This window comes from Acartia tonsa, chromosome 8, assembly GCF_053477335.1.
Source record: "Acartia tonsa isolate MP-2025a chromosome 8, ASM5347733v1, whole genome shotgun sequence".
NCBI classification, from domain to species: Eukaryota; Metazoa; Arthropoda; class Copepoda; order Calanoida; family Acartiidae; genus Acartia; species Acartia tonsa.
In genome coordinates this window covers 48,723,185-48,749,792 of record NC_137267.1, presented here as the reverse complement: position 1 = coordinate 48,749,792, position 26,608 = coordinate 48,723,185, and the positions used below count along the sequence as shown (strand labels likewise).

Below are 26,608 nucleotides of genomic sequence, written 5' to 3'. Positions count from 1 at the left end.
AGGTTGGAGGAGATTATGCAGCAAAATAATTGTATTTGGAATAGATATTAGGGTTGTAGTTGGAATAGATATTTAAAAAGTAAATATGGGCCTATATAAGTTAAAATAATAACCCTGAATATCTCTGGAGGTTTCTAAATGATGCACAATATTATTTACCTATGCCACTAGCCACTATTTCTAACAGATAGAAGGGGTTGGTTGCAGCAATATTTGTAAGAGATTAAGATGCCTACTAAAGTTCATGTACTAAAGCTTATATATTTCTTTAGTGATATCTAAAGAACTCTGCCCCTTCACCCCCTTCCTATTAGATTTTGTTAGGAGGGGGGGGGGGGGGGGGTAGTCAACAATATTTCCAGAAACTTGGGGCCTAAGAATCTTACATATAAATTTTTCTCACAATACTTCAAGTAGTTTTGAGTAAAACATAATACTTTTACTTTGCCCCCCCACCCTCTTCCCCCTTAAATTTATGGGCTGTAAGGGGTGGGGTTAAAGGGGGGGGAGGGGGTTATGAGTATTTCAAAAACTAACTTTAGCTATATGTAAACTTGAACTGAGGTTTTTTCTTCTGGTTCCAGGGTAACAGCTTCTAGCTTAAAGTTATAAACTAGACATTGTACCGTTTTCATTACTCTTGTTAAAATAATTTTTTTAAAGTTTTAAAATTTTCTAAATGGGGAGGGACTGTGTAGTTTACATATGCAGTGACATCTAAACTCCTCAAATGTTAAACTCACCTTTTTATTTGATGAATTAAGGTGTTCATGTATGCATATATCCTTGGATTTCTTGTAATTTTAGGCATTTTTACCCCAAAACTTCAAATTGCATTATCTGGCAAGAAGGAGCAGCTAAGATTTAATCTCCAACGGATTCTAACCACCACTGTGCCCTATTTGAAGGCCCCGTTGTCCGTTTCTTTGGAGATTTTTTTTAATCTAAGGTTTTGTTAAGGAGACCTGTGTAATCTATGGAATGGCACGGTTTTATTGAGCCCATATCATATTCAACCTATATTCACCCTTTAACCAGGTTTCTAACTCAATCCTAGCCAATTTGGCATCAAAAAGATAGACTCATCAAACTTTTAGACATGTCAGGTCTCTCCAGTTCTTGATGTGTGATAGATCTTTCTTTTTAATATCAAAATGGCTAAGATTGTGTTAGAAACCTGATTAAGGTGTCTATAGAAAGATATTGACGTGCCCTATCAAAAATTCTAAACATGGGGTTTATCTACAAGATTTTAAGTACATAAGACGGTCTGTTCTTTTTTTTAAGACAGAGCAGTCATATCTCTATGTTTGATGGGTCTGTCTTTTGAAAGCCAAATTGGCTAGGATTGGGTGAGAAATCTTATTAAGGCGTCTATAGAAAGGTCTTTATAAGCCACATAAAAAAAACTCTAAACCTATAAGTGTATAGGAGAACCATATTGGTTCAGCAGTTATCAAGATCCTAAGGTAAAGAGAGACAGACATACAAAAAAAGGTACTGTTACTTTATTATATGGAATAAAAATAAAATAGCCTAAAACCATCTAAGGACCTGTAGGAAGCTTCTGTGTATAGGAGAACCATATTGGTTCATCAGTTAGCAAGATCCTTAGGTACAAAACAGACAGATATACAGACAAAGGTACTGTTACTTTATTATAAGAAATAAAAATAAAATAGCCTGAAACCATCTTAGGACCTATAGGAAGCTTCCATGCATAGGAGAAACATATTGGTTCAGCAGTTGGATCAATCCTTTGGTACCTTCAGACATACATATATACAAAGATCCTGTTACTTTGTTATGAGGAATAAAAATAAAATAGCCTAAAACCATCTCAGGACCTAATGGAAGGTTCACCGTAAAAGATAATTTTTAGGTTCAGCTGTTATTGAGGTTACTTTCTACAGACATAAAAAACTTACTACTTTATATATCAACAATACTTGTGAGTTAAAAGAGGGTGGAGTAAATAAATACTCAGTCATTTACAGTAAAAGTGGCTTATAATATAAGTTGAAGTGAAGAAGAAGAAGGAGGAGTAATAATTAATTCCTTCCTTCCTGTAAGCAGTTTATGAAAAAAAGAGAAGATTTGGCTGATATAAGCCAAATAAGCAACAAATGTGATTGATTGCTTGTAAGTAATTTATCAAAAAATTGCATGATTTGGTACATAAGCCAATTAAGCATTTATTGTGATTGATTGCTTGTAACTAATTTATCAAAAAATTGAATGATTTGGTATATAAGCCAAATAAGTAATAAATGTGATTGATTGCTTATAAGTATTCTATCAAAAAATTGCAGGATTTGGTATATAAACCAAATAAGCAATAAATGAGATTGATTGCTTATAAGTAATCTATTAAAAAATTGCATGATTAAATGAGATTGATTGCTTATAAGTAATCTATTAAAAAATTGCATGATTTGGTTTATAAGCCAAATAAGCATTTATTGTGATTGATTGCTTATAAGTAATTTATGAAAAAATAGCATAATTTGGTATATAAGCCAAATAAGCATTTGTTGTGATTGATTGCTAATAAGTAATTTATGAAAAAATAGCATAATTTGGTATATAAGCCAAATAAGTAATAATTTTCATTGATTGCTTATAAGTAGTTTATGAAAAAATAGCATGATATGGTTTGTAAGCCAAATAAGCAATAACTTTCAATAATTACTTATAAGTTATTTATAAAAAAAAATTGATTTATTTGGTATATAAGCCAAATAAGCAACATTTTTCATTGATTACTTATAAGTTATTAATAAAAAAAATGCATGATTTGGTATATAAGCCAAATAAGCAGTAATTTTCATTGATTACTTATAAGTAACTTATAAAAAAATTGCATGATTTGTTATATAAAATGCAATAATTTTAATTGATTTCTTAAAAGTACTTATAATTGTGGAAGGAATTTCATAATTTAATTTTGATATTCTTAACTACAACAATATTGAAAATTGGACCATAAACACCAAAGATATGGGGAAAAATATAAAATAGTTAAAAAGCTTGTATGATTTATAGTTCATTATGCTTGTTAACCCTTAATGGTTAGGGGGGAGGGGCATTTAGGACACCCCTTTCCGTTTTTTTCTCTCATTTTCTTCGTGTGTAAGAAATGGTCCCCCCATAGCTGAGTGAGTTTTTAAACACAGGTATGACACATAATTGCAAAAATGCAGAGTTATCCAGGTAAAGAGCAGAAATAATTTTTTAATTAAACTAAGCATTTTATGTTACCAAAATACTAAATTATCCTCTAGTAGTACATGCTTATATAAAATATAGGTGTTAATTCCTTCCTTCCTGGAAGAAGTTTATGAAAAAAAGAAAAATTTAGCTGATATAAGCCAAATAAGCAATACATTTCATTGATTACTTATAAGTAATTAATGAAAAAATGGCATGATTTAATATTTAAGCCAAATAAGCAATAATTTTCATTATACCAAATAAAGCAATTTTTTTTTATAAATAACTTATAAGTAATTAATGAAAGTTATTGCTTATTTGGCTTACAAACCATATCATGCTATTTTTTCATAAACTACTTATAAGCAATCAATGAAAATTATTACTTATTTGGCTTATATACCAAATAAATCAATTTTTTTTATAAATAACTTATAAGTAATTAATGAAAGTTATTGCTTATTTGGCTTACAAACCATATCATGCTATTTTTTCATAAACTACTTATAAGCAATCAATGAAAATTATTACTTATTTGGCTTATATACCAAATCATGCAATTTTTTGATAAATTAATTACAAACAATCAATGAAAATGATTGCTTATTTGGCTTATATACCAAATCATGAAATTTTTTGATAAATTACTTATAAGTAATCAATCACAATAAATGCTCATTTGGCTTATATACCAAATCATGCAATTTTTTGATAGATTACTTACAAGCAATCAATGAAAATGTTTGCTTATTTGACTTATATACCAAATCATGCTATTTTTTCATAAATTACTTATAAGCAATCTTCGAAAATGATTGCTTATTTGGCCTAGATACAAAATCATGCTATTTTTTCATAAATTACTTATAAGCAATCAATGAAAATGATTGCTTATTTGGCTTATATACCAAATCATGCTATTTTTTCATAAATTGCTTACAAGCAGTCAATCACAATAAATGCTTATTTTGCTTATATACAAAATCATTCAATTTTTTGATAAATTACTTATGAGTAATTAATCACAATAAATGCTTATTTGGCTTGTATACCAAATCATGCAATTTATTGATAGATTACTTATAAGCAATCAATCACAATAAATCTTTATTTCGCTTGTATACCAAATCATGCAATTTTTTGATAGATTACTCTTACAAGCAATCAATCACAATAAATGCTTATTTGGCTTATATACCAAATCATGCAATTTTTTGATAGATTACTTACAAGCAATCAATGAAAATGTTTGCTTATTTGGCTTATATACCAAATCATGCTATTTTTTCATAAATTACTTATAAGCAATCAATGAAAATGATTGCTTATTTGGCTTAGATACAAAATCATGCTATTTTTTTTATAAATTACTTATAAGCAATCAATGAAAATGATTGCTTATTTGGCTTATATACCAAATCATGCTATTTTTTCATAAATTATTTACAAGCAGTCAATCACAATAAATGCTTATTTTGCTTATATACAAAATCATTCAATTTTTTGATAAATTACTTAAATGCTTATTTGGCTTATATACCAAATTATGCTACTTTTTCATAAATCACTTACAAGCAATCAATCACAATAAATGCTTATTTGGCTTGTATACCAAATCATGCAATTTTTTGATATATTACTTATAAGCAATCAATTAATATGCAAATTACTTATAAGTAATCAATCACAATAAATGTTTATTTGGCTTATATACCAAATCATGCAATTTTTTGATAGATTACTTATAGGCAATCAATCACAATAAATGCTTATTTGGCTTATATACCAAATCATGCAATTTTTTGATAGATTACTTATAAGCAATCAATCACAATAAATGCTTATTTGGCTTATATACCAAATCATCCAATTTGTTGATAAATTACTTACAAGCAATCAATCACAATAAATGCTTATTTGGCTTATATACCAAATCATCCAATTTTTGGATAAATTACTTATAAGCAATCAATGACATTTGTTGCTTATTTGGCTTATATCAGCCAAATCTTCTCTTTTTTTCATAAACTGCTTACAGGAAGGAAGGGATTAATTATTACTCCTCCTTCTTTTTCTTCACTTCAACTTATATAAGCCACTTTTACTGTAAATGACTGAGTATTTATGTAACTCCACCCTCTTTTATCTCACAAGTAAGACCAAATTGTTGTAGAATGCTGATATAAGTAAGCAATTAGTATTCTTTATGGCTTATCAGTAATTTACCACAAAAATGGCACAATGGCACATTTAAGTAAGCCAAAAAAAATGTTAATTGCTTACTTACACGTTTTGAGATTACTAGGGGTATCTTATTTGTAGGCTCAAAAACAATGGTTACTTTTATTAAAATGTAATTGTTTGATTTTAAACCTACCAAATTTAAACCAATAATAAGAAGGAATAATTATGTTGACCATCATTGGGAAAGTACATGAATTTATCGTCCATTGTCTTATCCCTCGAGAGCCCTGGTTAATATGTTGATTTTAAAGCCTATTTTAAGCTAAGGATCATAAGATCATATTGAATCAGGGAGGAATGGATAAATTCATCCTCATATAAAGATAACAACATCTGTTTTTGTCTAGGTGTGCCGTAGGATCTCGATAACCGCTTAACTGATAATTCTATACTTTACAGTGTAGCTTCTTATAGGTTTGTAGAAAAAAATGTAGAAAAAATCGGAGGCATCTAGGATAGCGTAGCCGTAATTGTATAAAACAGATAAATTAAGATGATGTTCATTGATAATGACGGAGATTCAAGTTTTGGGGTAAATATTTTTAAATATCTTGGGAGAATATACTTAATCAGTCAAAATTCATATAGAAAAGTTGGATCTACTGCAGTTCACGGTAAAATATTGCTGGTAACGAATATTGCCAAAAATTTATGAATTTAAAAGGCTACTAGCTTAGCTGCCAAACGGCTGAACGTACATATCATGCCCGCACACTGTTTTAGGCGGCATAAGAAGGCCTACAAATAATCTGGAATAGCCATAAATCAATAATGCATAATTATCTCGCAGTGCAAAGAAATGCACGAAAAAGGCCTATTTTACGCGTTTTTTTCTTTAGTGAAGCTTTCCCTGTGCATCATTGGATCTTGGCTATTCCAGATTATTTGTAGGCCTTCTTATACCGCTTAAAATGGTGTGCGGGTATGATCTATACGTTCAGCCGTTTGGCAGCTAGCAGCCTTTAAAATTCATAGATTTTTGGCAATATTCGTTACCAGCAATATTTTACCGTGAACTGCAGTAGATCCGAAAAGTTACTTCTTCATTACATTGTTTTTTTTTTAACTTTTACATTTTCTTTTTTTCTCTAAGTCATGCATTGTGTTTTATGTATGGATCATTCTATTCATAAATAGACTATAGACTAAAATTTAAAGGGCGTGTGAACCTATATGTTTCTCTTTTACAGTGAAGCTTATCAAAGGTTTAAAAGTTGGAGGGTTAAGCGAAATTAAACCCTTTGTAGATAAAAAAAATACTTGTTGATATGTTTGGACACTCAACTTAATGAACCAACCAATCAAAATTCAATGAAAAGTCTTCAAAGTTGTTGAGTCTACGAATATGATACGTTATTATAAAACATTGGGGACAGGCATGCAGAGATCTAAGGCAATGGCCGACGAAGGAAATGTATATAATTGTTATTCTGTAGGTATAATGTTGTTTCTAATAGAAATAGTATACAAATCTTGGTGTGCGATCATTCCCGCTTAATATCACAATTCGCACAGCGTTTATATGTGTGTGAAATACAATAGCAAATACGTGATAGAAATGGGTTTATTATTACTTGAATCTTACACCAGATTATCATGTATGAGGCCCATATTAGCAAGCTAAATTAACGACAAATTTTCTTATATTCATTGCTACTCTAATACTTTAAATACTTTTGTGGAAATGGATATCACCTAAAATCTTTGGAAGTTAATCAGGAATCTTAAGGGATAAGTTAATTGACGAGAAGTAGATGTACTACACAAATTAAGACAAACTAATTAATTAGGTAGTTTAAACTTATTGGTTGAAAGGTTTGGACACTGCTTGTTTGAACAACCCAATTAGGACTTTATAAATGAGAAAACATGTTTAAAAATCATTGGGGGTCAGTATAATTTAAAGTCCAATGTCTCCTCCCTCCCTGAAAGCTCAGACAACATTAAGATTTAGTGTCTTCAGAAAATAACAACTATACAGGGAGGGAGCGGACAATGTGCTGTTTATTACACTAGTCCCCAAAATGATAAAATACCGTTTTCTTATTACTTTTAATGAATTTCGGTTGGTTGGTTCATTAAGCTTAATGTCTAAACGATTCAACCACTAATTGTAATCTACAGAAGGGTTAATTTTGCTTATTAACATTGGGGATGTACATTAATTTATCGGCCATTGTCTTATCCTTTTTAATCCCTGACTACAATAGCTTTATAAAAGTATTATAAACCAGGGATCTAAAGGGATAAGACAATGAACAATAAATTAATGTGCATTGTACTACATTTCCAATTATGCTACATAAAATTATCCCTTCTTAGATTACGAAAATACTTAACTTAACCAACAAATCAAAATTCAATAAAAAGTCTCCAAAATTGTTAAGCCAACTTACATATAAGAAAAAGTTATTATAAAACTTTGGGGACTAGTGTCAAAGTTGTTGGGCCAACAATTATATTTTATAAATATTTAGCAGTATTTAAAAAACACCAAACATTTTCGCCAGTTGTTCTCGTCTCTCTCTCTCTCTCTCTTGGGATAAAACCAATCTTTTGATTACAATCCCATCTTCGAATAAGAAACAAGGATCATAACTTCAGAGAGAGAGGAAACAATGGGCTGTTTATTACACTGGTCCCCAAAGTGTTATAATAACGTTTTCTTATTTGTTGGCTTAACAACTTTGGGGATTTTTACTGAGTTTTGATTGGTTGGTTTATTAAGTTGAGTGTTCAAACAATTCAACTACTGATTTTAACCTACAGAAGACAGAAGGGGTAATTATTGGGGATGTACAGTAATGTGATAAAATCCATAAGTAGCAAAGTACAAAAAATCATAGAATTGACAGACATATAAAATAAACAGATGTTTAGTTCTCATAACAAAGAAAAAAGAGAGAATATGCAAAAACTCCAAGAAAATCATAAAATCTTAAAAATAAAGTTTCAACCTTTTAAAGCATGACCAGCTGACAAACGGATAAAATACTGTATAGATTAGATGCTCAAATGGTATAGGAATCTTCCCTTAAAAAATCAGCTGTTTGTCTCTCATTGCAGGCGAGAAAACACATTTCGTTACGGACTGACGGACAGACAAAGTGAAATATAGAGTAGCTTCGCTACTAAAAAGAAAAACAACAAACAAAAATATTTTCTAACTACTCTCATGATTAATTTTTCTTTCTCGAGAATTGCATTACAAAATGTTTAAAATGTTTCAATTTAACAGGATGGGAGGGGACATTGGACTGTGTATTACACCCAGGGATTAAGGGAGGGGACAATGGACAATTATTTCAATTTAAGAGTTTTCGCTGAAAAGCAATGAAAACCAGATTTATCCAGAAAATTTGACCAAAATTGTAAAGGGGTAATGGTAATATAATATAGAACAAAATTATTTACTTGAAAATTAAATTACCAATACATCACAATGTAGTAAACATTCAGTAATTAATCACTACAAAAATCACATTTAGAACTTCGTCAACCCTTCTCATATATTTTTAACTGACACCTAAATTCAAGGGGGTCTTAGATTGTTTAATACATAAATATCACAGTAGAGTTTCTATTCATGAAATGACATTTTCTTGGGAAAAATATTTGTTAAAACCAGCCATCTAATACAATTTTTTTTGTCTTCTATATTCAAAACTAACAAGGCTAGTTAGCGGGGCATTGATGTGCTAGTACCCAAAGTCATTCAGAACCTGCTAAATTCTTGCACATTCCCTTTAAGCCAGTACCAAAAGTCGGAGATTCTTAAAAATTGAATATTCGATCCATTGTTCCCTCCCTTACTCCCTGATTACACCAGTCACCAAAGTTTTATAATAACGTTTTCTTATTCATTGGCTCAACAACTTTAAGGACTTTTTTTAAATCTAATTTTCTGGTTTATTTAGTTCACTGTTCAAACGTTTAAACCACTAATTACAATCTACGGAAGGGGTAATTTTGTATATTATCAGTGGAGATGTAAATCAATATACTGGCCTCTGTCCCTTTAAATCCCCGCAATTTATTCAACATATCACAAGGAAAATTATAACCATTTTGTAAGATTAGCAAAGGAATACAATACAATATAGGATGGTAAATATTTTGTTACATTCTTAAAGACGGACTTACTTGCGTAAGAACATCCCATAATAATAAAATAGTTTTGCTTTTTTCAAGTATTTCAAATTTTATTTTGAACGTCAGATAAAAATGAAGTTATCACTTTAAAATCATTTTTTTTAAGGTTCGACAGCTTTTCTTCTGAAAGATGTACATCCTGTCCAATGGACATAAAGAACAATGTACTATTACTGAAAATGAAAAGCAATGAAAAATAACTTGTAAGGTAAAGGATGGCTTTCAGACAGACAATTTGACTTTGCAGAAGCTTTGCAGCAATGAATAACGCATATACTTGGATATTATGACAGTGGAAAAATTGTCGTCAATTTTCATTGCTAACATAAACATAATTTATTGGTCAGATCGTTCATCCAGTTGGATGGGTGGTGATGAGTTAAAGGGGGTGTATGGTGAAGTCATTATTCTTGCCAGCTGCAAGATTCAATTTATTAGAGTACATTATAATCCAATTAATAATAAATCCATTGTACATGTTGAATAAATGTTAGAACCAAGCCTTACTTATTTATCTACTGTTCTACAACAACTACATGACAATCACAAAAAAAAGATTTTTTCTCTCAAAACATGACTTATTTATTTTCTATTTAAAAGCAAAGATTTCAACATTTAGGGTTGTACGTCCGCAACGGATAGCTCTTATCGTTAGACATGTTAGATTTGTCAAATCGCCAAATTTATAGCATTTGATTCATTTAACAGCTGTGTACAATTTAGAAAGAAAAGCAACTCTATAATTATAACCATAAAGTCTATTTCTCTTTCAAATAATTTTTCAAAAATAATCCTATTGTCTTAATTTATGGAAAACTGACTTTTAGACCGATTAGGTATACTGTTACAAGCAAAACATCTCTATATTCAATTTTTAAAATTATGTCTATAAAAAAATATAATCTATAATCATGTATTTAAGAAAGTTCAGAACAGATTTATTCGAGATTTTGAGTTAAGACTTACTGCTTAATGTTTAATATTAAATGCGTTGTTATTCTATATTTGTTAATCATCTAATGTCTTAACTTCTTATTTGTTGAGCTTCGCTTTTATGGATGTTGTCATCCATGTTTTTGTGGTTTACATAACAATACAAGGCTAAGTAGGATTTTAGAATAGTTTTGGAACAATCACAAATAAATTTTAAAGCCATATACTTATCTGTTTATTATTATTTGGATGTTGCACCAGATTTGTATGTAAAATGATGCTCGCTCTACAGCAGCAAGACATTTTATAGTATTTAAATAAACAAATAAACAGAGAAACATTGTTAGTGAAAAAGATGGAAATTGACTTCTAATTAAATCTGATAAAGACAGTTCATTCATAAATATAAGTTGCTACGCTACTAAGCATGATTGTATGGTTGGTTGCTACAGTTCAACGCGATAGCCACACAAATAAATTACAAAAATATATCAGGGGGGAGGGGGTAATTACCCCCGTCAAGCTAATGTTACCCACTTGGGTAAAAATGTTTGGGATGGGAAGGTGTACATAAAAATTTACCCAAAATTAATATTATCTACATTATCTGATTCATGTAACAAAAAGTACAAATTAGGAAACAGCTCAAATGTATCTTTATTTAGCTATCTGCGAGTTAGCTGGTGCAACATCCAAGTAATAATATATCGATTTATTAAGTGTAAATTAAGATTATAACTTATTATATAAAATCCCACTTGATTATGCTAAATACTGAACAGATGATAAGTTTATTGTAATATCCATTATAATATTAATTATTCTCAAGTGTAACAGAGACAGGGAATTTTTAAAGGAAAAAATGAAAACTATGAAAGAAAAAATTTTACTTGGATATTGCACCAGATTTTGATGTACTCTGATAAAGAGATGCTCGCAGCTGGCTCAAATAACGATCCCCTCATCCACCCCTTTTACCCTATCTTTCCCTCCTACTGGATAAAAGAACTGACCAATAAATGAGGTACATTTTAGCAATCTAAATTGACGAAAATTTTCCCCTGTTAATATATCCACGTATTTTCTATGTATATTTAATGTGATAATACTAAATAATATTAATTTAATCTATGTATATTAATTAAACTACCGATAAACATTTGTTAAACTGTTTTTAAACTATTTTTAAAATGTATATTAAAAATATACTTTGACATCTGTAGAATCATACTGCAAAGCCAAAAATGAGAACAATTGCCCACATCAATTTTTATTAGGATCTTAAAGTTTATTTTCTACTATGGATTAAATAATTTTTACTGAATCGTGATGTTTCTTCCCTTTGTAGGTAAAATACTCAGCTTTTAGAGTGTCTTGCTTCGTAAATATTGTATGCTAGTATACAGTAAAGTTAGGTCTTTTGATTTTATCTATCAATACTAATTAAAAATTAATTCTTTACAATATATCAATGAATTAACATAAAAATGTTTCATGTTTATTATACATTAAAACACATAAAAATTAGCTGTAAAGGGTTAAATAAATTAAGATGACAACAAATGTTTATGCAATACAACAAATTTATTTTTGTCACATATACATATATGATATAAAATAAGATTATTCAAACATATTTTTAAAAATATTTTTAAAAAGTATGTATCTTCTATGAGTAGGGTTTTCATTCTTTTCGTTTTTATTAAATAAAATTATTTAACTACGTTTGAAATAAGTCACTTTGTGAAAACACTCTTTCGGAAATTCTAATTTCTAATTGGTTTAAACTCAGCATTATGTTTTTTATTGTATTATGTCAGATTTTTCAATGAAATTAATTGTTTTAGAAAAAAAATTATTTCCATTGAACAGAGTAATGTTTTTTTTATTGTATCAGTATAAAGTGAATTATATAAAATTGTTCACTAAGTTACAATATTACACGAAGTAAAAAAAGACCCTTTGATCTGGTAAAAATGACCAGAGCAACAGTAAAAATTAATTTTTAAATCCCCCAAAAAAAGTTTATTGGGGACTTAATTCAAATTTGGGCTCTGCAGTCTGATTCTATAGATGTCCTAGTATATTTTTGACCCCCCATTCAAAAATAGTTTAAAAACAGTTTAAGTAAATTAATCTGTAAATACGATGGGAAAGGGTCATTTCCAGGGAGTAAGGGAGGGGACAATGGGCAATTAATTTAAGAGTTTTCGCTGAACGGCCATGAAATCCAGATTTATCCAGAAAATGGTAAAGAATGTGATAATCAAATTTAGAAAACTATAAAATAAGAAAAAAGTTCCAAGGAAAAAATCATTCATTTGAAAATTAGATTACCAGTACATCAGACTGACGTAACCATTCTGTAATTAATTACTAGAAAATCATCCCTGAAATTCGTTCACCCCATATTTCTAAATTTAAAATGCCACTATATACAAGAAATAAATTTAAGGATTCTTAGATCGTTTATTACACAAATATCACAATAAAGTTTTTTATCTATGAAATGATATTTGTTGGAGAAAAAAATTATTAAAACCAGCCACCTCATAAAAACTTTTCTGCTAGAAATTAATTTGATTGATACTTGTCTGTTATATTCAAAACTAACTCAGTGAGTTAGCGGCAATGAAAATTAAATATTTGATCCATTGCCCACTCCCTTACTCCTTGGTCATTTCTATGTCGATTAGAATAGTCAATGAAAAATTATAAGATTTAATCCAGTTTGATAGCCCCAAGAGTCTAAAGGGCCAGGCTAACAAAACTGGCATTAATATTCGTAGAAAATTGTTTGTACTACGATAATTTACATGAGTTTTTATTAAAAACCGATCGATATCCGCTGGATCTTAGAACTGATTCTCAGCCACACTGGAAATAATATTTCATTCAAAGAATCATTTTGGCTATAGCAATGGTTAAAAACCAAATTATTACCTTTGCTTTATTGGTGCAAAGTTATAATAATTTGAATCGTTCTATAGGTTGAAACTTCTTGTTCATACTATAAGTATCAAATAAGAATTATCTGTTGACGTAATTAGTCACCCCCCTTCCCCCAACATACAAGAATCATGAAAATTTTAGGTATTTAGTTATCCTTTTATTTCTACAATTATTCCCTTTAATAATAAATACAATGAAAACTTAGTACTTTCCATTAAAGTGCATCAAGATCAATTTAAACCCCTCCCCTTTAGATTTAACTAGCTAATTTTAAAATTTTAGTTTTAAAAAGAAATTTTTTTTTGGGGGGGGAGGTTTTATTTTTTTAAGAGGGTTTGGGGTGTCCCACCCCCCAAGAAAATAGTTATAAACCTTTCCGGGACCTATGAGAAGCTACCCTGTAAAGGAGAACCCGATCGGTTCAGCGGTTAGCGAGATCCTTTGCTACAAACAAACAGACAGACAGACAAACAAACAGAAATCGTTCTACTTTGTATTATGGATGAATTGAAAAATGAGGATAGTTTTCTTCTATATGCCTATCCACTAGTTGGATCCTTGCCCCCCGGGGCCAATACCTGTGATTTCCTCGCCTTGCTACATAAAAAAACTTCCCGTTACTTTTCTAATCTTTCAAAAAAGGAATAGAGGGGGGAATCCGTGTGGGTTCGACTTAGCACATTGAGGGAAAATTCATAAAACTTTTATATTGTTAATTAACTAAGGAAACAATAAAATAAAACTTCACTTTGTAATTTATCAGTATTACATTTGACTCAATTTATCATTCCATCGTATTGTAACCACACGAAATTAATTTATAGGTTTATATCGACAAAAAGGTATTAACAGGCAGATATACTAAGTATAAGACAACGGCTATTAAATTGATGTATATATATCCCCTATGCTGATACACAAAAATTTCTGAAGATTACAGTCAGTGGTTGAAATGTTTGGGCACTCAATAAAACTTTACTTTGTATTTGACTCAATTTATCCTTCTTTCGCATTGTAACCAAACGAAATTATGGCGGTTTTTCTTTAAAAGCGAAGCTTTTCTATAAACAGGGCCGGTCTGTACGTTCGTCCATTTCAGTTAGATTTTTTCGTTAATTTAAACAGGTTAAACTTTGCATGATGATTCCTTTAAAAGTTAGGTACGACTTTGAAAGCGCAGCAACTCTATATTCGTTACCAGAATGTCCGTACGTCCATTTAAAACATGTTATTTTTTTTTATTTTTAACAACAAATTTTTATAATTAAGTCCTAAAAATGTAAGTGTGTCCAAAAACATTATTCTGTATCATGCAGTTTTTCAACAAATATACTTACAACTTTGCAACAACTCTTATACATTTATTTTCGGATTATTCAGTTCTGACACTAAACAAATGTTAATGACCGTTTGTCCTACCGTTTCAGAGCTTCGCTTTTATGGATGTTGTCATCCTTGTTGTTATTTTGTATTCTGAAATGATTTCCATCAAAACACTATTTTCTTTAACACGTTCATTTAATATTTGATAGCTTCTATTATTTTTTCCCATTTATTTTGAAATTGTTCGATCTTAAAAAAAAATGTATAGGTCAGATGATTTATTAAAATATCATCGGCTTCGCCCCTAGCCTCTAGAGGCTTTGCACCAAGAAGTAATTTTTAAAAAATGTAGTACGTGTGGTGAATCTTCATCTTTATCATTTGCATCATCAAAATAAAATGAGGATCTGGCTCTGCATCTTCAAAAAAAAATGAGGGGATTTTTTTTATTTTTGGGGTTGGTTTGTTGGTTGGGGGTGTCCCACGCCCCAAGAAAATAGCCTAAAACCACCACAGGACCAGTAGGTATATTACCTGAAAAGTAGAATCCGATCGGTTCAGTGGTTACCGAGATCTTAAGGGACAGACGGACGGACGGACAGACATCAAACTACTTTGTATTATAGATTGTATTGGGCAGATTAAAATCTTTATTGGGTGGTACAAACTAGCAGTGTTCAGACTTTTCCACCTATGATTTAGATCTAGAGAATGAGTAATTTTGTCAATCTATTTATTTATTTTCGTTGACTTTTTGAAGAAAGCACATTTGTAGCATGTCGACTCGTCGAGACTGTTACAATTCTTATACAAGAAAAAAAGAACAAAATTTATGGTATTTATAATGCAAAAAGTGATCTAGTACAGTTCACGGTTAAATGTTCCTATGTTCGATTATCTACAAAACAAATCGATGAACTTTAAAGTCCTAACCTTTATATTATGTTAGTTCACAATTTTAGCCTGCATTTTGGCAGCTAGTAGCCTTTAAACTTCAAAGGTTTTGTGAGATAATCGTTACCAGGATCATTTTACCGTAAACTGCACTGGGTCCAAAAACACAGAATGAATCTATTTTTACTCCTCGATCTTGTGTTGAATAAAAGTAAATGTTGGTCCTTTGAATATTTAATGCCATGTAACTGACATTTTAAACTCTTGGCATTTAGTTCTCATAGTGGATTTATTATTACTTGGAGCTAACACCAGAGTTTTATGTTCTCTTATAGAGTGAAACTTCTAGCGGGATAAAATAACGATACCCCTCCCCCTCCATCCACCTTAATTACCCCATCCTCTCCCTTCCTATTGGATGATCAATAAACGAGTTCCATATTAGCATCCTAATTACACTGTCATAATATCCACATTTATTCTATATCCATTGTTCTTATGCTGTTTCATCACAATTTAGCTAAATTTCATCCACAAAACAGCCATTTAGAATTATTTTTATATTATTTCTTTTTACATCTCATTCCCTCCTACTGGATGAACGAACTGACCAATAAATGAGTTCCATATTAGCAAGCTATATTGACAATAAATTTTCCTCCAACTAAGTTTATGATCTACATCAATTCTTAAAATCTCAAAGAATTTTGCTACTATTGGACGCAATTGTCCTTATTTTATATTTAACAATCTTTATATTTACTTAGTTATTAAAAGCGAAGCTTTTCTATAATTAGGGTCGGTCCGTCCGTCCGTACGTCTCTCACAAACGGATAGCTTTTTCCTGTTAATTTAGGCATGTTAGAATTATCCTATCGATTTCAAACTTTGCATGGTAATTCCTGTAGTAGTTAGGTACGATTTAGAAAGCGTAGCAACTCTTTAATTATTAACAGAATGTCCGTACGGCCATTTAAAACATGTTGATTTTTTTTACTTTTTTAACAACTAATTTTTATGTGATCTAATAATCCGATTAATCTGATTTTGGAATACTGATTCCTGGGACAACAAAGAACAATATTATAAGCGAAGCAACTCTATAATCAAATCCTAAAGCTGTGAGTATGTCCATAAACATTATTCTGTATCTAGCAGTTTTTTAATTTACTTACAATTTTGCTTTGACTCTTATACATTTATATTATGATTATTCAGTTCTGACACTATACAAGTGTTAATGTCCGTTTGTCCTACCGTTTTAGTGCTTCGCTTTTATGGATGTTGCCATCCTTGTTTAACTGTAAAGAAGGAACTCTCTGAATAATATGACTTGTTGAGAGATGTAAAAAGGTAAAAAAAAGGCAGGGAAAGAGAAGACATTGGGTTATTTATTGCATTGGTCCCCAAAACATATATAAAAATGTTTTATTCGTTGGACTAACAACTTTGGGGACCCTAATGGATTTTGATTGGTATGTTTATTAAAATGAGTGGCCAAACGTTTCAACCACAATCTGTAATCTACAAAAGGAAAATTTTTGTTAATTAACATTGGAGATGTACATAATTTTATCAGCCATTGTCTTATCTCTTACATTCTTGTTAAAAAAAGGCAGTTATGATATTTAAATATTTATATAATAGTATGCAACTTTTAAAGGTTTTAGCATGGTATTTTTCTTCATTTAATACCTATATTTGTGACAACTTTTGTTTTATAAATTCTTCCAATTTTTAACAACTATAAAAACCCCGCCCCTCTCGGAGAGCCTCGAACCCGCATCATATGGATAAGGTAACCAACATTCTATAAATGAGCTATGACGGAGACCAATTATCAATGGTGAAAAAAGACAAGATAAACAAAAATATAATTCTTATAGTATAATTTAAAATTTTACTCTCTTTCATGTCTGTCATTGTAGCTCAGGGGTAGAGATGAGGTTCCAGTTCAGGTCAGATGGTTCAAATCTACCCTTAACACTAATTATCATTTTCACTCTCTGAGATAATAATTAATATTTGGTAAAAGTAAAAAAATATTTTTAAACATTTACCTTATACTAACAGTCACTTAAAATATCAAAAAGCTATTACATGCCAAAGTATATAAGATTAAAAAAATATTGTTTCAGTGGTGAGTCTTGAACCACCCACCTTGAAACTTGACATCTCAAACCTGACGCCTTAACCAAAAGAGCTAATTCAGCATGAGACTATTACTATTATTTTACAGCCTTAGTTTACATGCCAAAGTAAAAAAGATTGAAAAAATTAATGTTTCAGTTGTGAGTCTTGAACCACCCACCTTGAAACTTGACATCTCAAACCTGACGTCTTAACCAAAAGAGCTAAATCAGCATGAGACATTTACTATAGTTTTACAGCCTTAATAAACATTCCAAAGTATGTAAGATTGAAAGAAAAATAATGTTTCAGTGGTGAGTCTGGAACCATCCACCTTGAAACTTGACATCTCAAACCTGACGCCTTTACCAAAAGAGCTAAATTATCATGAGACAATTACTATAGTTTTACAGCCTTAATAAACATGCCAAAGTAAATAAGATTGAAAAAAATAATGTTTCAGTGGTGAGTCTTGAACCACCCACCTTGAAACTTGACATCTCAAACCTGACGCCTTAACCAAAAGAGCTAAATCAGTATAAGACAATTATTATAGTTTTACAGCCTATATTTACATGCCAAAGTAAATAAGATTGAAAAAAAATAATGTTTCAGTGGTGAGTCTTGAACCACCCACCTTGAAACTTGACATCTCAAACCTGACGTCATAACCAAAAGAGCTAAATCAGCATGAGACTATTACTATAGTTTTACAGCTTTAGTAAACATTCCAAAGTATATAAGATTGAAAGAAAAATAATGTTTCAGTGGTGAGTCTGGAACCATCCACCTTGAAACTTGACATCTCTAACCTAACACCTTTACCAAAAGAGCTAAATTATCATGAGATAATTACTATTGTTTTACAGCTTTAGTTTACATGCCAAAGTAAATAAGATTGAAAAAAATAATGTTTCAGTGGTGAGTCTTGAACCGCCCTCCTTGAAACTTGACATCTCAAACCTGACGCCTTAACCAAAAGAGCTAAATCAGTATGAGACAATTATTATAGTTTTACAGCCTTAATTTACATGCCAAAGTATATAAGATTTTTAAAAAAATAATGTTTTAGTGGTGAGTCTTGAACAACCCACCTTGAAACTTGACATCTTCAATCTGACACCTTTATCAAAAGAGCTGATTCAGCAAGAGACAATCACTATTGTTTTACAGCCTTAGTTTATGTACCAAAATAAATAAGATTTAAAAAAATAATGTTTCAGTGGTGAGTCTTGAACCACCCACCTTGAAACTTGACATCTCAAACCTGATGTCTTTACCAAAAGAGCTAAATCACTTGAGACAATGACTAATGTTTTACAGCCTTAATTTACATGCCAAAGTATATAAAATTGAAAGAAAAATAATGTTTCAGTGGTGAGTCTTGAACCACCCACCTTGAAACTTGACATCTCAAACCTGACGCCTTAACCAAAAGAGCTAAATCAGTATGAGACAATTATTATAGTTTTACAGCCTTAATTTACATGTCAAAGTATATAAGATTTTAAAAAAATAATGTTTCAGTGGTGAGTCTTGAACAACCCACCTTGAAACTTGACATCTTCAATCTGACACCTTAATCAAAAGAGCTGATTCAGCAAAAGACAATCACTATTGTTTTACAGCCTTAGTTTATGTACCAAAATACAAAAAAAGCTAAATCACTTGAGACAATAACTAATGTTTTACAGCCTTAGTTTACATGCCAAAGTATATAAAATTGAAAGAAAAATAATGTTTCTGTGGTGAGTCTTGAACCACCCACCTTGAAACTTGACATCTCAAACCTGACGCCTTAACCAAAAGAGCCACATAAGCATTGGATAAAGATTATAGTTTTACAGCCTTAATTTACATGCCAAAGTATATAAGATTGAAAAAAAAATGTTGTGATGAACACAACATGTTTTCAAAAACATATTCAATGTTGTCTTTTTCAAAAAAAATCTAAAGAGAGTGAATTTGTGAAATAAAATGTATGAATTAAAATGTCAGTTTGTAAAGGTTATTAGATTAATTTTGAATTGGTTATTAAACTATGCCAATACAAGGTGGGTTTTTAGTAAAAGAATGCCACAAAAGGATTTTATAGAAATATAGAGCGTATTTTATATTGTAAATCCATAAAAAGTAAATAAATCATTGAATAAACCTAGCCAATAGCGAGATAGTTATATCGAGCCAACTCTAGTTCTTTTATATTGACATTTGTAATATATAAGATAATCAAATATTATATTTTATAAACTAAGAATAATGTAAAATTGATACTCTGTAATAAATAAAAAAAAAGATTTGATTTTTTGCAATGTATTATGCAATAAATAGGTTAAAGTTTAATATTAAATACGCAAAAAAAACTTGTTTACTTTTTTAACTTTTAAGTTTATAAGTTCAAATTTTTAGAATTTTTAGTGACAAAAAAATTTGATACATAATTTTGTAGTCCAAATGGTATTTCAGAATTAAATAGCACAAGTATAGCATATATGTCCTAGTAAATATATAAAGTAAACGGTGTTTCTGTATTATCATTGGCGATGTACATCAATTTATAGGCCATTGTCTTATCCTTTTATATCCAGAATAAAAACCCTTTCCTTATATACAGTACATTACAAAGATTAAGCGATTTAAAGTATTTAAACCGATCTAATCAGGGAGGAAGGGGACTAAAAAAAAAATTAAACTGGTACCCAAATTGTGATTAGCTCATTTTCATATTTTGGTAGCTTGAAAAATTAGGAAGTTTTTAGCAAATCATGATTGGTTGATTTAACAAGCATTGTTTAAACTTTTACATATAATAATCAAGTACATTGTACATCAATTTATTGTCCATTGTCTTATGCCTTAAGATTCCTTGTTAATAAGGTATTTATGATTTAGAGTGGGTTTTAATTAGACATGTAGCCTTATACAAATACTAACTCTTACAACATCCATAAGGAGCGAAGCTCAAAAATTATGAATGGATGCCCAACCCCTTATGAAATTAGCTTAAAACCATAACATGACCAGCAGGTATATTCACTGAAAAGTAGTGCTCAATCGGTTCTGTTGGTACTGAGATCTTAAGCTTCAGACAGACAGACATCGTTCTACTCTATATTATAGATATCTTAATTTGAATTGCGTCTTTATAGAACAAGATTACAAAATATGATTGTAAATCAATAAAATAATAAACACTTATAAATCTTTTATTTTTATCTTTTGTAAGAAGGCCGTTAAAGACGCAGTTGTTAAATAAACAATAATGACAACATCCATAAAAAGCAAAGCTCAAAAATCAGAAGAAAGGACAAAGAAGCATAAACATAATGTCAGAGTTTAAATAGGAGAATAGTATAAACATAATTGTAAAAATTTGTTTTAAAACTGCTTCAATACCGAATATTGTTTAATAACATATTGTATTTTCATTTTTATGTATCAAATTGAATTAAGATAAAGAAGGTTAAGCAACAAATCAATTTTTTATGGATTTAAATTTAAATCATATTTACAATTAACTGACTGCCAAAAAAAAATTTTGGTTGTAAGATAAAAACAGATGAATTGTTTTCTATTTAAATAATTCGCTTTTTATTTGTATGTGCCTTCGACTTGGCCCTTTTTAGAGCAATACAATTTATATTTAAATCATGTTTTATTATATCTCTTTTAATATCAGTTTTTGTGGGTGAAATCGTATTTAATTTCTAAAAATTATTCTAGTATGGTTTCAAAACCGATTATTATCTGTGGATTAGAACCAGTTCTCAGCCATAATAGCATGCATTACAAATAATTTTCTTTTTAACATTCACTAAAAAGCTGTCTATAATACGATGTTATAAGGCCAGTATCTTTTACAGCCCATTGTCCCTTCCCCTCGCTCTGATAATCCCGCTTTTTACATGGCATTCATTATAACGTAGAGCCAAAAAATGTATAAATGTGTATATATTTATGTTTTCTTTTAGTTCTTATATAATGGATATAGGATATACGTGGATATATTGACAGGAGAAAATTTCTCGTCATTTAGGTTGCTAATATGAACCTAATGTATTGGTCAGTTCGTTCATCCAATAGGAGAGTAGGAGATGGGGTAAAGGGCGTAATTTTAGCCAGCTCCGATCCTCACTCTATCAGAGTACATGAAAATCTGGTGCAACATCCAAGTAATAATAAATCCATTGCTTACATCGTAAAGACGTAAATGGATTATAAGGAAAGGCTTACGTTTGTTTTCAACAAAAAAATCCATTTATAAAACATGTTATCAAACTCTTCTAGATTCTACTGGTGATTTGTCAGGTGTCTAAAGGGATAAGACAATGGTCGACTAATTGATACATCGCCAATGATAATACACAAAATTACCACTTCTGTAGTTTAAATTAGTGGTTGAAACGTTTGGTCACTCAACTTATTAAACCCACCAATCCAAATATTGTAATAGTCCCCAAAATTATTGAGCCAACGTATAAAAAAACGTTATTATAAAACTTTGGGGACTATTGATATAAAAAGCCTCCTCTCTCCCTAACTCCAGATTCTATTATTAGTGATTTGTACTATGATTGTAATGTTAATTTTTCCATTTGTAAAAAGTTTTTTTCTATTATAAAAAGTTTTTTTTTATTAAATTGTCCAGTTTTAATAAACAATGGGTGGTATACAAATTTGAAGTTAATACATAATATTTTCTTACCTCAAGTTTTTGTCAATTGTCTTTAGTGCTTTAAAACAAAGCACCTACCCAGTTGAGCATTAAAACCCAAATTCAAGACATTTCCATAGGTATGTCTTATTTCAGACAGTTAAATGTAAATTGCAGAGTAGCTTCGCTATAATAAATTATTTAGATGTTTAATCATTACTGAAAAGGATGATCAAACTTAAATATAAATTTTATTGATCTAATTTCTGAACATTCTAATTAAATTTATTTTGTGCAATTTATAAAATTTATGAAATTTACCGATAATATGATTAGTTTTTTTTTATGAAGCTAAGTATCTTAGAAATTTGCCTGACAGAATTGGTTTTATTTTTAAGGTAAAGTTGCTAAAGATTTTTGAGTGGTTTAGGGCTAATTTAATAAGATTTGAATCGATGATGGGATGGGAGATTTGTTTTATATTATATAATCGATTCTTAGTTTTGATTTATAAGAATACATACACCATATAACTTTTTACTTAAAATCTTTGAAAATAAAACAATAAAATGTTTCTAATAACGATCATCTCTAAAAATCTATGATCTTTAAAGGCTGCGAACGGCCAAACGGTGGACTGCACCAGATCAAACTTTTGGATCTGCTGCAGTTCACGGTAAAATAATGCTGGTTATCAATATTTTCAAAAATCTATGAATTTTGAAGGCTGCTAGCTGCCAAACGGCTGAACGTACAGATCATACCCCGCACACCATTTTAAGCGGCATAAGAAGGCCTACAAATAATCTGGAATAGCCAAAATCCAATTATGCACAGGGAAAGCTTCACTGAAGAAAAAACGCGTGAAATAGGTCGTTTTCGCGCATTTTTTTGCACTGCGAGATAATTATGCATTATTGATTTATGGCAATTCCAGATTATTTGTAGGCCTTCTTATACCGCTTAAAACAGTGTGGGGGCATGATCTGTATGTTTAGCCGTTTGGCAGCTAGCAGCCTTTGAAATTCATAGATTTTTGGAAATATTGCTTACCAGCAATATTTAACCATAAACTGCAGTAGATCCAAAGTTTTACTTAAACTAGCAGCCTTTGAAATTCATAGATTTTTGGAAATATTGCTTACCAGCAATATTTAACCATAAACTGCAGTAGATCCAAAGTTTTACTTAAAATGAATAAAAATTAAAAAATCAAAACGCATCACTTACTTGAGGTGTTGCTTGAACAAGAGAGGAGTTGATGAACGTCAATGTTTTCATAATTCCATCCATTTTCAGGCTTTTTTTAGGCCACACTCAGTAAACAATTAAAAATATCACTAATTTGATATAGTAAAACAACGTTTTTTACTTCAATTTTAACTTAAAGTTTCATGCTTTGGAAATATACTAATGATTTTTACAACATAATTAGATGATTTTTTCCACAATTTTTAGTGGATTTTTTTATTACATATTTCAACAATATCACTGCACTTATTAACTAATTATGTTAATAAATATATAAATATCACTTGTAATAAAAGAAACTAGTCTTCTTGTAGCAGTTCATGATTCATATAGACTAAGCACAAGCTATGTATACATTCACTAACAGAAAAACAGACAAACAAACATGTATTATTTAGTAATGTACACTGATTAAAGATTTTTCTCCCGTATCTCACACAGACTGAATGATATTTAGTAAATAAATATATATACAATATACATATATAGTTGTAGGAAATCAGCTGTTTGGAAGCTTTAAAGTTTATCCGTGTGTTGTGGTATTATCATATACAAGGAGTTGTGATTTTTTGCGCTTGAGCGCACGCAACTTTAACAAGCCGGTGTCCTCTCTTGCGCCTACCCTTCATCAACCACGCCTGTGTGTGTGTAGCCACAGCCAACAGCTAAGCAACAGCACTACTACAACAGCAACAAGAATACTTGTATGCAAAGGTTGTCTCCTCCTCTGCCTAGTAACAAGATGGGTACTTGTGTGTGTATTATAGAAGATGCTCCTGTTAACCTCCTCGCCATTTCTCAATTTTGAGTTTCTCTCACTAAACTTTCATTCATATATGAGATTCTATTTTTAGAAAAAGTTTTTTAACCATTATTTTATGGTTATTTTGTCGGTCACTGCACATTTTTTTATCAATGTTTATTTCATTTTATAGTGCTGTATATATATGTGGAAATTATAATGATGAGTGTGTGTGTGTGTGTGTGTCGGAGGTTTGGCTCCGGACGAGACTTGGTGCTCTGTTACACTGCAACTTCTTACTAGGGTGCTTCAGCCACACAGGGGTGAGAATAACAGAGAATCTACTTCTCTCTCTCTGTCTCTCTCTCTGTATCTCTCTCTGTATCTCTCTCTGTCTCTCTCTCTGTCTCTCTCTCATTCTCTCTCTCTCTTATCTTATTATGGTTCTCTTTCTTCCTCTCTTTCTCTCTCTATCTATCTCTCATATGTATCTTTCTCTCTAGAAATTTATGTGCTCCTCTTTATCTTCCGGTTTATTTCTCTCTCTCTCTCTCTCTCTCTCTCTCTCTCTCTCTCTCTCTCTCTCTCTCTCTCTCTCTCTCTCTCTCTCTCATTCTTTCTCTCTCTCTCTCTCTCTCTCTCTCTCTTTCTCTCTCTCTCTTTATCTCTTTTTCTCTTTATCTCTCTAATTCTCTTTATTACCCATGTTTCTCTGTTAAAATCTCTCTGCTACATATTCTCTTTTCTTAACACACATAGAAAATGGTCCAACATAATAATGTATGTACGTATGTACATGCCTTTGGAAGAACACGTTGCCAACTTGTTCAGCATTGTACCATCTATTCATGAAGATTACACTATAAAGTAGCGCAGTTGCTTTATAATTATATTCGGACCATGGAAAGAAAACATGTAGCGGGTTTCGTCTTATTTTCACAGTAGCTTTTCTCCTATTTCTAGCCCCTGTGAGGGGCTCTAACCCTGCGTGGTATTCAATAACATTTACCCAACCTATCAAAAGCTACTGTGAAAATTTAACAAATTTGCTACTCCATTTTCTTTCAATGATCTTTATATAGAATAGATACACAAACCTGGACTAGAAAGAGGCTTACATGATTTGACTATGTTCAAGGCCAAAAATATCATAACCTCATTTAGTCTTTTCATTTAATTTCATTTAATGAAAATAATATTCTGAATGAATAAAAATGAGGGGGGTCTTTTAGTGCCAAGCATTCCCAACTGAAGGCTCAAAAGTCAAGACTGGTAAGAGTAAATATAATATTGAAAGATTTTACAAACTTAGGTATTGTACAATTTTTAAAGTTTAAATATCAATTTAAAGGATTCTGATTATCTACTAATGGGATTTTGGTTATGGGGTTTCGATTTTAATTTATTTGAACGCACATATGATTAATTAGTGTGAAATTTTTTTCCCAGAATGTCTTCAAAAATAACTATAACTACAGACAATTTTCCATAAATATTAAGTTTTTCTATTTTTTCATCCCTTGTAGGTAACAAAACTGGTTTTAATCTTTCAATTTTTAATTTCAATAACCAAGGAAATATACTATGCTTAAATAACTATATAACACTTACATAATTCTAACACATTAACATGTCCTTCTGAATTAACTTTTGAACAAAAAAATTCATAATGAAAACAACTGTAATACAATAAATGTAATGTCTTCAAAAAAAACGATAATTTGTTAGATTATATTTTTTTGTAGTTCACATGATCTTTTTGTAAATTCTTTTTTCAAATAAAGAGTTGTTACATTTTGAAGAAAAAAATAAAATATTTGTTGTAGCATTATGTATTAAGTTTATTTAAAAGTTATTTATGATAAAAGAATACAACAAATATTTTGATATATTAACTCTTCGATTGCATTTTGAACATTTTAATGCAGCATAAAATGTATTCCTCTAAAATGATACTGTAATGCATAACAGAATTTATTTCTTTGATAATATCTGGTAAGCCGAGCGTTCTCGGCCCACGGGGTAACGAGTTCGGATTCAACGAGCCCTAGCCTTTAAGTATTCTACCAAACAAACAAGCAGGATTCAATCATACAGAAATTATATATTTAAACTGAATA

At 30.4% G+C, this 26,608-nt stretch overlaps 1 protein-coding gene across 3 annotated transcripts in view; it reads right to left on the bottom strand.

The window, feature by feature from the left end:
- The window catches only part of LOC145327179 (ribosomal protein S6 kinase alpha-2-like), a 156,063-nt gene extending 131,261 nt beyond the window's left edge, over window positions 1–24,802 (bottom strand). For all 3 annotated transcript variants that reach the window (XM_080170749.1, XM_080170750.1, XM_080170751.1), the window contains exon 1: window positions 23,726–24,802. In XM_080170749.1, coding sequence (XP_080026875.1) covers window positions 23,726–23,788 — 63 coding nt within the window. In that variant the 5' untranslated portion in view covers window positions 23,789–24,802. The remainder of the gene's footprint in view (window positions 1–23,725) is intronic.
- Window positions 24,803–26,608: the final 1,806 nt, after the last annotated feature.